Here is a 12,389-nt window from a genome sequence, read left to right as displayed (position 1 = left end):
TCACTCGGCCGGCCCGACTTCTTTCTTTACTCAAAGATAAAGGATATATTGAAAGGAAGACATTTTGATGACATTCAGGACGTCAAGGGTGATACAATGACAGTTTTGATGGCCATTCCAGAAAAAGAGTTCCAAATTTGCTTTGAAGGGGGGACTAGGCACTGGCATTGGCACATAGCTTCCCAAGGGGAGTACTTTGAAGGTGACCATAGTGATATTCAGTAATGAGGTATGTAGCACTTTTTCTAGGATGACTTCATGAACTTACTTGTCAGACTGCATATGTGGAAGGCATGTCCTATTGGATTTACTTTCCAGAAATAAATGAGATGGGGTGGAGTATGAATACAAATGTGACCTCATCTGACGACTAGGGTGGAAAATGTTCATAATATAATTTTAAATGGATGGTGTTTGGGATAGAAATCTCCATCATATGTGAGGATAAAATATAGTACATATATATATTTTTTAAATATGCAGAGAAATTTTTGTTTATATTGTAAGTCCAAAATAATAAATTGACAACTGTTGGAGTTCAGATAGGTTTCCAGGTAAAATGACCCATGTAAATAATCACCAATAGCCTTCCTCTACATGAGCAGCAATCTATAAAACAAAAGAGAAACAAAAGACCTAATGAAAGGACTGAATGAATGGAAGGGAAGTCTCATGGATGGTATAGGTGTACAGATATAAGTATGTGTGTCCTGTATAGTATAGGAACAAGAAATGTCACATATCTTTGTTTTCTAAATTACATAAATCTGTTTTAATCCCCTTTCTGCCAAGATTAGAAGGCTATTAAATCTCATTCATATACATATAAATATGTACATTATTTAAATTTTGTTAACTTCCTCCAAAGGAATAGTATATTAACTTTGTTCCCAATTAAAAAAATATGTAAATGTCTCTAGAAAAAAATTCTGGAAGAATATTTAACATTACCAGACTTTGTTCTGAGTGTTTTAATGTATCATCTTTAACCTCCATGTCCATTCCAGGAGGTGGGTGTAGAGAACTGATGTAACTTCTTTTTATTTTATTATTCTTTTTTTAAGTTTTTACTTAAAAAATTTTTTATTAATTTATTGGGGTGACATTGGTTAGTAAAATTATATAGGTTTCAAGTGTACAATTCTATGATACACCATCTATATACTGCATTGTGTGCTCACCACCCAGAGTCAGTTCTCCTTCCATCACCATATATTTGACCCCCTTTGCCTTCTTCTACCGCCCCCCCCCCATTTACCCTCTGGTAACTGTTGTCTGTGCCTATGATTTTTTTTTGTTTGTCTTATTCATTTGTTGCTTTCAGTTTTATTCACTTTAAATTCACAACTTTAAATTCAAAAGGTAGAGGGAGGATTTGAACTCAAACAACCTGCTGTCAGAGCTTATGTGCTAAATAACTATGTTCTAATGCCTTTCCCTACAACTGTTAACAGCATTGATTGGCGTGGTGTGATTATAGTGGTTTAAATGTCTTCCTTTATACTCTTTTGACATTGTCCAACTTTATTTTATCCCTAGTAAGTGGTGTTTATAACCAGCTAACACTGAAGTGAAGGATAGTGGTTAAGAGCAAGGTGTCTGGAGCCTGCGTCCTCTGGTTCCAATCTCAGCTGTTCCTCTTACTCCTCGTGTAACTGTGGGTGGTTATTTACTTTCTGAGTCTCAATTTCCTCCCTGGAAGAGTATAATAATAATAGTATCTACCTCATAGGATTGTTGTGAAGAGTCACGGGTTAAGCATAGATAAAATGAATGTGGTGTATGAGGCACTGCTCTAAGTAGTTTATATATAGATTATTAACATCAGGTTGAGTAAATGAGTAAGCAGGTTGCTGGGATTTTACATAATCACTTATTTCACTTGTGCCCCATAAGTGAGATTGGTCAGAAAGGGTTACCTTGGGTTGATGACAACTCCTCATCCCCCAAATGAGATTAAATTATGATGGGGGCTGCCAGACAGGACAAAGGTTGGTGGGGAAGAATTGAAAAAACTAACTTTGCAGGGGCCCTTTTCTGATGGTTTCTCTCCTCTGGGAATGTGAGAAGCCTAATTAGAAGCTTAGGGCCTGATTAGAGAGCCCCAATCAGAGGCAAATCCCCCTGCCCTGGTCTCCTAATTGCCTTCTTGGAGCACCCAGGATGGAGCAGAGATCCAGGCAGCTCTTAAGGGGTGCTCCTGTGGATGTCAGGGTTTGTGAGCTGTAGGTGCTGAAGATATTTGTTTCACTGGTCCCCCAAAGCCCCACTTAGGTACCACATTCCGCTCCCAATGAGCCCAGTCTTCTGGATTAGGGAAGGACCTCGTGGTTGTGCCAAATGTAAGTGTGACTATACTAGATCAGAAAGGAAATGAGCCACAGTCCAGATTCAAAATGGACGTGAGCACCTGAATCTTGGTTTCCTCTCATCTACAAAGGGTTTATCTCTTTTTTTTTTCTTTAGTGAGTAGGGTCAAAGCTAGTGTGGTTTTCTGGGAAGCATGATGTGTTGGGCATTATTAATTTCACTTCCCCTGTGCGGTGAGGCAAGACACTTAGCATCTTTGAGCCTCAGTTTCCTCATCTATAACATGGGACTGATAATGTCTCTCAAAGCTGATTTAGGTGATTGGTTTTAGCATCAGAAGAGAAAAGGTAGGTGAGACCACATGGAAAACTAGGGAGGCTATTCTTTTGTTGAATTTTTCTAAGAGCTTATTTGAGCCACAGCTGATGACAATTGTAGGGAAGCAAGACCTTAAATGCTCTGGAGAATAAGTTTTGCAGTTTCTTTTACACGTTTGAAATTAAGGAGGGAATGTAAGGAAGATAACATGGAGGTGGGAGAAAGCAAGGCAGGGATTGGATTACAGGATAGTTAACAAAGTTATGTGCTTTCTTGAGGCTGGTTACTTCAAAGATGTGTTAACCTATCTGACTATTAAGTTCGCAAACTTGTTGCAATGATGTTGCTAACCTTTTTTGATACTAGAGGGATTATTCATTATGAATTTGTACCAACCAGACAAACAGTTAACCAACTTTACTATTTGGAAGTGCTGAAAAGGCTGCATGAAAAAGGTAGACGACCTCAACTTTTCACCAACAATTCATGGCTCTTGCATCACAACAATGTACCAGCTTACAGGGCACCGTCTGTGAGGGAGTTTTTAGCCAGTAAACAAATAACTCTATTGGAACACCCTCCCTACTCACCTGATCTGGGCCCCAATGACTTCTTTCTTTACCCAAAGTTAAAGGAAATATTGAAAGGAAGACATTTTGATGACATTCGGGACATCAAGGGTGATACAATGACAGCTCTGATGTCCATTCCAGAAAAAGAGTTCCAAATTTGCTTTGAAGGGTGGACTAGGCACTGGTGTCAGTGCACAGCTTCCCAAGGGGAGTTCTTCAAAGGTCACTGTAGTGATATTCAGCAATGAGATATGGAGCACTTTTTCTAGGATGAGTTTGTGAACTTAATTGTCAGAATTCATAGATGCACAGAAGCTAGGGAAGTTATTTAAATGTAAGAGGTTCTATTGAGAAAAGGGAGAGAGCAGGCAGTAACTCTTGTTAAATCTGTAAGAAACCTGTAAAACTCTGGCAGGTATTTGGAGTGTGATAGCACTGACATCACAGAAGGAGCTGGAGGCTATGGGTAGGCTCTAAAACAGAACGAGTTCTTTTGTGGGAGAGGGATTTCTCCATTATTGAAATTGTTCAGGCTCCACAAATGTAATTGGTCAGAAAAGGTCACCATTAGCTCAAAAATCAGCCACAGGCTATGCTCTAGAGGGGATTTCTGATGTGGGTGGCAGGTAATTCTCAGACCCCTGCAGTTCAGAATACATGAACTACTTTCCATGTGAGCCATAGGCTCTCTAAGGCATAGAGAGCTGAGGTCTCTCCTTTAGGACTGGGCAGCTGGACGCTGACTTTGGGAGAAGCTCTAAGGATGTTGGGGTGGTGGTAGAAGACTTCCATCCAGAGCTAACAAGGCCCCACGCTCATGTTCATGCTTTGTAAGGCTGGCTCTGTCCAGGTATCCCCATCACCACAACTCGCCTCCTCACAGTGTTTCTTTAATGGAGGGCAGTTCACCTGTTCTCACTACTCTCTGAGAGGTAGACTTGAGTAATTCTGAGCATCAGGAAAGCTGTGCTAAGCTTATTCTGAGAAGGAGGAGCCCAGGCAGTAGAAAGAGTGCCTTGTCAGGCTGCAGGAGATCTGGGCTCTAGTCACTCCCAACCCTTCCAGTGACTCTTTGCTTTTGGACAAGACCCTCCTCATCTCGGGGCCTCTCTTTCCCCATCTCTACTTCATCTGTCTGAAGACAGAGGGCAGAACTGTGACCTTGAGAGACTCCTTTGAGTTCCAAGATGCTGCTGCACACTCAGTCCAGGCAGCAGATGGCTCAGAGTGAACAGGCACTGGGGAAAGAGAAGTGCCAGAGATTTGAGGTCAGTGTTTGGACAGACCTTGTACGCCATTTTCGAAGGTTATTGTAGGATCCCAAAGTGAGGAAAACCTCAAGATTTCAACTTTTCAGGTCTTTTCCTTCCCACCTTCTTTCTTCAGGTGGGGTATCCATAGCACTACAAGCACCATGCTGGGGGGTGGGTGGGGTGGTGGGAAGGGTTCTGGGCCCCAGTGCTGGCTGCTTTTCTCTCTAGCTCTGTGAGCATCAGACAAGTTCATTGACGTCTCTGAGTCTCACTTTCCTCACCTGAAAATGAGTTGTCTGAGGATCAAATGAGATAATAGGCGTACAGTGCTCTAAAGCGAGGTACCATGACAGCAACTTTTAATTTGGGGGAGGAGGGGTTCACACCTTCCCTTGGATACCACAGAACTAACCTTTGTCGAACACACAATATGCCACCTTATTTCACCCTCACAACTCCCGGGAGTTACGGAGTATTCATGCCTATCTTAAAGATGAAAGAGCTGAAGTTTGGAGAATTTTAGTGACTGGCTGGGATTGACCCACTGAGATGGGCCTTCAGAGCAGCCTGGTTCTGTGACCCCATGCTGATCTGCCTTTCTGCTATTTTCAGAGGCTTGCCAGAGAATATTTTTCTACTGATTTATGAGTTTTAGTTCAGCTAGAAAATTACCATCTAAGATTTTTTCCCCAAACACATTTCCAAGGAAAAGAGAAACTTAAACAGGGACCTATTTTCAGCTCTAGCTTGAGCTACCTCTTTACCTGAATACAGAGAGAGAGAGAGCGTGGGTGGAGGGAGCTATGTTTTCTCACCATTTAAACAGTTTGAAGACCCAAGTCCTCCCTCTGACATTTTGGCTGTCAAAGCATCTTGTAACTCATTCTTTTATTCCTTTTTCCTCTTCGAGTAAGCGCAAACAGATGATGTCTGTTCTATTATAGCAGCAGAGGGAGAACCACTACCATCTACGTTCATTTATGTCTGTGTATTCATCACTATAGCCCCAGTGTTCAGCTTACTGCCTGGCACAGAGTCTAAAGGCAGAGCCTTTATAAATCTTTGCTGCATATTTCCAGCTGAGAGCAATGGCTACATAACTTTAGGCACATCATGTAAACTTTATACTTCATCATTTTTAAATAACTTTAAACCTGACTTGGAGGATCTAAGTAAATTAGTTTTGCTGAGCTATAAAAATATGTTTCAGAACCATGGGTATATATTTTTCACAGTATATATTATTATAAAGCTAGTATCTGGGCACTTCTACCAATTCCTTCCAAGTGCAAATGTTTATTTTTAGAATCATCTGCCCATACATTTTCTTGTTTGATCCACAGTAGCTTCTTGGCTCCTAGCACAGTGCTTTCTCTACCCTAAGATGATAGGGGGAGCCTATTAAATACCAAGCCTGCTGGGCTTTCTCTCTTCTGAAACCCCTGTTAGTTTTCTGAGGTTTAGTGGAGGTTTGGGGGAGAATTAATAATCTTAAAGCACAGACGATCTCAGGATCTTTCTCCTTTAGCTTCATAATGTGTGAGAATCACATGTCCTAGGTGTGTTTACCATTGGCTGATATAAAAATGACGCTGTGGGTCTTGAGCAGATGTGGGAGAAAGATAGCCTAGGGGAGGCCTGTCTGGAAGTGAAGTATTTCTGTGCCTCACCAACAATTAGATAACAGATCTCTGAGAATGTGAAATGCTGACATTGCTCAATACCATGGAGCCTGGTGGGTTCATGATGGCATTAAGGATTCACTTTCTTCCTGTGCATCCTTAAAAGCCAGCAATTTCAACTATTTTGTGGGTTTCAAAAACAGGAAACTGCTGCTTCATTGTTCTGTTCATATTTTCCTAGCAACTTCATTTATCTAAATTGCCTGGGACCAAATAGTTTCCTCTGAGGCTACCCTGAGCCTGGAGATTTTGTGGAGCTGCTGTTTGTTTTCCCTAATGTTAATCATTAGGAAACGGGCTGGCTGTTTTATCTAGAATTACCAATCATTTTGGACCAGCTCAGAAATTTAGACAGCGCATCACAAGGCAAGGTGGAACTGTTCTTGGCAACAACCAAACTTTCCATTTCCCCGGAAGACCAGCAAACGCTGGGCAACCTTGGTTTTCTGTTTGTCTGCCCATTGGAAAATGGGCATACTTGATACTCAGAAGGGTCACACGCAGGTGTGTGACGAGTTAAGAGACCTTCCATACTGCTCATTGTCTCAATATGGAGGCCGGGGTCACTGTCTTGGGGTTTGGGTTTATGGAGATGTCAGGAGCTGGCTACAGTGGCATAGACAGGGAGACCTCCCTAAGCTTTCCATTTTCGTGAGCGTCTGCCTTTCTCCATCACCCATAGATCAGTCTGATATAGGTTGAACCACTCTGTGTGCACTGTCTTTCCAGAACCCATTTGGCAAAGTCCTCTGGAAGTGCTGTTATTGGCCTGATGCTGATAGGGCTGATCATTCTGATTATCCTGGCATTTGGCCAACAGGCCATTTTATTTTGTATTTATTTATTCATCAATACCTCTTTCCAAAAGAGATTTAAAGTGGCTTATAAAAATGCATGCCGTGCAGCAAGATAAAATAAATTAAAAATGAGGAATGAGATCTGGGCAAAGGAAAAGTACAGATAAGCAGATAATGCTAATGCTAATGAGGAGACAGGAGAAAGGCTGGTTCACATGACTTTGGTCTTGTCACTTAAACCTGTACTAGAGGCGGTGGTTGCTTGGTGGCTGCACACTCCTCATTAGAGTTTGATTTGATCGTAGCCCTGTGCATCTCCTCTGCCTTCCCATCCCTGCAGACGAGACATAACAAATAAAGGTGATACCACAAAAAGGAGAACATGTGAGGCCTTTCCAACTCAGAATTGGGGTCATTTTCCAAAATCTTTACTTAACTGACATTACTCTCCTCTTTGCCCAAATGTAGAGTAGTGTATGTGAAGCTGCTAAAAGATTCTAGGCATAAGAAAGGTGCCCAGTACATGGTAGCTCATTATTACCATACTCGTGAGCAATGGGTAGCTGTTGGGGTGTGGCCCTGGAGTCCAACAGACCGTGGTTCAAATCCCAGCTTAGTGGTTTACCTAAAGCAGATCAATTAATCCTTGCATGTCCCTGTTTTGCAGTCTATAAATACAGATAATAACAATATCCAGTGTTGAGGTATTGTGAGAAATAAATGAGGCACTTTGTGTAAAACATCTAGAACAGTTTCTGACACACAATAAATGCTGTCTTAATGTCATTCTTCATTATTATTATTAACACATGCTTTTTCCCCTCTCTCATTGAACTTTTTTCCCAATTTTTTATTTTTATTTATTTTATTTTTCAATTAGAGTCGACATTCAATATTATTTTACATTAGTTTCAGGTGTACAGTGTAGTGGTTAGGCATTTATATAATTTATGAAGTGATCCTCCCAATTAGTGCTCATCCGACTATAGATAATTATTGCAATATTATTGACTATATTCTCTATGTGGTACTTCATCTCATTGGACTTTTAAGAGGAGATGAGAAACCATCATGTAAAGGAACAGGACGCAGCATTTAAGGTCCTTTTTTGGGTTGTTGGAAAAGCCGCAACGCATTTTTGCAACAAAAAATATGGAAAAATACGTCATGACTTTTCTGACAACCCAATAGTGCAGCCTCATGTGAGGACACAGATACAGAGACAGGAAGATAGTCGATTAAGTTTGCATAGTACACCAGTGGCAGAAACTGGACTTGAATTCAGGGCTCCAACGCTGTTTCCAGCCTGTCTGGCTCATCATAACCAACTGCCCCTCCTCCATCATGACACTTCCCTCCAAAGGAAAATAGCTGCCTTCCCCCACAGTATCTCTTAGGGGAGCAGTGGAATGAAGTGGGTCTCCTGACTTATGCCTCTCTGGCTGGGGCTGCCTGAAGCTGGGCTACAGTTTCCTACTCTCGACCAAAGTGATGACTCATGGTGTAGGTTGGTGGAAAACATGAAGAATTTGGAGCCAGAAGTCCTGGGGCCATTTATGAACTGCGTGGTCCTGGGAAAGTTGGTTTAACCACTTTGAGCCTCATTTTACTCAGCAAGAACATGGAGATAAATTTCTGAATGGTGCAACTACCTAGTGGTTGAAAAATCACTTTTGTAACAATTCCCTGGATTGAGTGTTTACGGTGTACTAGGCATAGTGCCTATGTTTCCATGAATGATGTCTTTTGCCTCTCACAGCACAGCAGTGCTGTTGTGATTATTGCAGTAGATGTCGAGACTGTGACTCAAGAGGTCAAGTACATTGCCCAAGGTCACACGAATAGAAATAATTGAGTCTGAGTTTGGAACAAGCTTTGTCTGTCTTCAGGGCCCATAGTCTTAGCCATTGTGATCTATCATTGGGATTCTAGCCTTACCTGTACACTGAATGATCATAGGGTGATCAACCAGCCTCTGAGATACCTGAGGGGATTCTCTCTGTATTATAATGGAGGATGACACTTCTGAACAAAGTTGCCTTGGAAGTATCTCACAAGGACCTGAAGAACTCTGTATATTTTGTAATAGACATGTGGTGGCTCATTGCTTGTGATTTGTGTCTTTATTTTATGTTGTTTGTGGATAAATGGTATGTGCAAATATGTGTGAATAGTTACCTGATCCCAGCCTTTCTGCTAAAATGTCACCTTTTCAGTAGACCTGCCCTGAAGGTCCTATTGAATACCCCTCTCCCTACTTTGGCCCTTCCAATTCCCCACACCCTGCTGTTCTTCTTCTTCCTCTTTTTAATTGTTTTCATAACACTTATCATCTTCTATCACAGTAGAAAATATACTTCAAAAAAATATACTGTGTATGCTTAGCTCTCTGGTAGAATGACCGCTCTTCAAGGGCAAAGATCTTTATTTTGTACCGAGCAACCAGAACTGTGCCTGGCACATGGTACATTCTCAGTAGATTCTTACCAAATAAATACATACATATAGTCTCTTTCCTTTCTTCTCCCTTTTGGTCAGGATGATTTGTGTGAATTCTTTTTAGAACACAGCAAGTCATTGTCTTGGCCAGAGGTCAGGATTAAATTGGGCCCTAAGGAGGGAAAAAAAACAACAACTCCTAAATATTTACATTATCAGGAATTCAGTGGGGGAAAAAACACCAGATGCTGACCTTTATTTCATCAATAGATTAGCTTTTGTCAAAGTTTCATTTTCTTAGTTTTCTAAAACTCTATGAGATCTTTCTCAAATTCAGTTTTTACTTCAAGGTTAGGAGGACAAGAAGAATCACGTGTGAAGTGCACATTCGATATTTCCATTACTGAAATTATCAGCATCCACAGGTACAGAGGCAAGATTGTCCAAGTATCTGGCAAGAGCTCCAGCTGTATTAGAATTCTAAACTTAGTGTGATGGCTTTGTCCCTTAATGAGCTGTGCAGGCTAATTCTGGAATGGCTTGAATCATGTATCTCACTAATTGATATTGATCTGGCATTTTAAAAAAATGGGACAGGTCCTGTCGAATAAGAGAACTTGGAAACCAGGTCATGCTGCTTGGCAGGGAGAGAGAGAAAGAGTGACTTGGCCCGTCACAGGTTGTAGAGGTTCTAACAGTGCTTGCTGTTCACAGCTCAGTCTTGCATCCAACTCCGGTTCTGTTCATATGCACATCAAAAGAACTGCAAAGAAAGATAGGGCTGATATTGGGACTCCAGGGCTGTAGACTTGGAGATAAGATTCCAAAATCTACGTGAACCAAGGAGCATGTTACTCACATTGTTGCATTATTTAGAAAAAAAATATTCTAAGTGTGTGAGTCAGACCGTGTGCTCAGAACAGTATGTAAGCTATCTTTCACAATGATATTGTGACGTTAGTGTTGACATCCCCATTAAACCAACAAGGATACTGAGGCTCAGAAAGATGAATTCATTTACCCAAGGTCTCCAGGAATTTGAACCTAGGTCTAATTTCAAAGCCAATGTCCTTAATACTCTACCACTAGGGCTTCTCCAACAAAGCGGTATTTTCTGCCTCTTTGGCAAGGCTGGTGAAGAGCTCCAATTTGGAACCGAACAGAAGTTTGGAAATGTCTAAGGAACTGAGTTCTAGTTCTGGCTTTGTCTCTTTACTAACTAGATACTTCGCCTCTTTCACCCTTGTATTCTTCTCTTGAAAATGGGATTAGCAGTGTGTGCTTCCAAGGATTTCTGAAAGGTCAAATGACATAGTTTGCAAAAAATGTAGAGTGCCTCACAAATCCAAAAGATTGTTGTTATTGCTGAAAATGATCAAATCAAGCATGCGCTCCTTAATTTGTCTTCGGTGAGACTTTGTCTATTTATTTCTTATTTCAGTGAGCAACCTAGGATACATGGCAGAGAATGGCACTGTGGTGACAGAATTCATTCTGATGGGGTTCCAGCTGCAGGCAGAGCTGCAGGTGGGTCTCTTCTTTGTGTTCCTGGTCCTTTATCTCATCACCATGGGGGGCAACCTGGGCATGATAGTGCTGATTCAGAGTGACCCTCGCTTCCAGACTCCCATGTATTTCTTCCTCAGCCACCTTTCCTTCCTGGACATTTGCTACTCCTCTGTTATTGTCCCTCAGTTGCTTGAAACCTTGGATACTGATAAGGTGGTCATTACCTATGAGCGCTGTGCCACCCAGTTCTTTTTTTTCACACTCTGTGCTAGTACTGAATGTTTTCTTTTGGCTGTGATGGCCTATGACCGTTATGTGGCTGTGTGTAACCCCCTCCTTTATGCTACTGCCATGACACCACAGACCTGCCTGGGGCTGGTGGCTGGGGCATATGCTGGTGGCATGCTCAATTCAGTGATCCGCACTGTGTGTACCTTCTCGATCTCCTTCTGTAAGTCCAAGCACGTGGACTTCTTCTTTTGTGACCTTCCACCCCTGCTGAAGCTTGCCTGCAGTGAGACCAGGCTACGGGAACAAGTGATCTACCTTTTAGCTTTCTTGGTCATTACAGCCAGCATTTCAGTGATCCTTATATCTTACCTGTTCATCATTTGGGCCATTCTGAAGATTCGTACAGTCGGTGGCAAAGCCAAGACCTTCTCCACCTGTGCTTCTCATATGATTGCAGTGGCTCTTTTCTTTGGGACACTCATGTTCATATACCTGAAAAGTAATATGGGCAAATCCCTCAGCGAGGACAAGATCGTGTCTGTATTTTACACTGTGGTCATACCTATGCTGAACCCAATGATCTACAGCCTGAGAAACAAGGAAGTGAAGGAGGCTCTGAAGACAGCTCTTGACAGGATGAGGGTTTGCAAGTAGAGCAAGACTTGAGCTCCATCAATTCAGAAGTACCTGTAAATCATCCTTTGGCCTTTTGCCTTGTTGTCTTAACACCAAACCAGATCTCATAATTACAAAGGTATATTGGGACAGAAAAATGTAGATTTGGGTTTTAGCAATTTATTTATTAGCTCTGTGCCCTTGAGCCAGAAATTCTCTGCCTCAGTTTTCATATCTTTAAAAATTTCTGCCTTGCTCTGATTAAAGCCAGGATCAAGCGAGATGGAATGCCAAGGACTTTATAAATTATAACATGCTATAAAGCATAAAATTTACTTTTCTGACCTGTCCTGGGTATTGTTAAATGTTTTCTCAGCTACTTAATTTATTTTTTCTAGTAAGCTAAATTTTTTTTGTTTTTAAAGATTTTGTTGGGGAATTGGGGGAGGGGAACAAACAAGTGGCTGTCCTTTTGTTCTTCAGTCTAGTTGCAGATGATGTTGCTTCACTGGCCCATGTTGGTATTATCATTGCGCTCTTTCCGAGTGAGGCAGATCGATCGTCAGCACCTGGACGGCAGCTCACAGCGGCTCTTGGCAGCTCATGCCGGCTGCTGGCCGCTCACGCTGGCTGCCAGACACTCATGGTAGCTCATGGCAGCCC

General features: G+C 41.7%; 1 protein-coding gene across 1 annotated transcript; it reads left to right on the top strand.

Annotated features, from left to right (window-relative positions):
* Positions 1-10,829: 10,829 nt before the first annotated feature.
* LOC109371624 (olfactory receptor 9I1-like) lies at positions 10,830-11,765 on the top strand. Its single transcript, XM_019624245.1, has one exon. It carries the CDS (start codon positions 10,830-10,832, stop codon positions 11,763-11,765), a length of 936 nt encoding a protein of 311 aa, XP_019479790.1.
* Positions 11,766-12,389: the final 624 nt, after the last annotated feature.

This window comes from Hipposideros armiger, unplaced genomic scaffold (genome assembly GCF_001890085.2).
Source record: "Hipposideros armiger isolate ML-2016 unplaced genomic scaffold, ASM189008v1 scaffold_582, whole genome shotgun sequence".
NCBI classification, from domain to species: Eukaryota; Metazoa; Chordata; class Mammalia; order Chiroptera; family Hipposideridae; genus Hipposideros; species Hipposideros armiger.
Note: the sequence above shows the minus strand (reverse complement) of the source record. Positions and strands in the feature narration are given on the sequence as shown.

Excerpts from the sequence above, each read along its gene's own strand:
- LOC109371624 (XM_019624245.1), top strand. The coding sequence starts at position 10,830 with ATGGCAGAGAATGGCACTGTGGTGACAGAATTCATTCTGATGGGGTTC.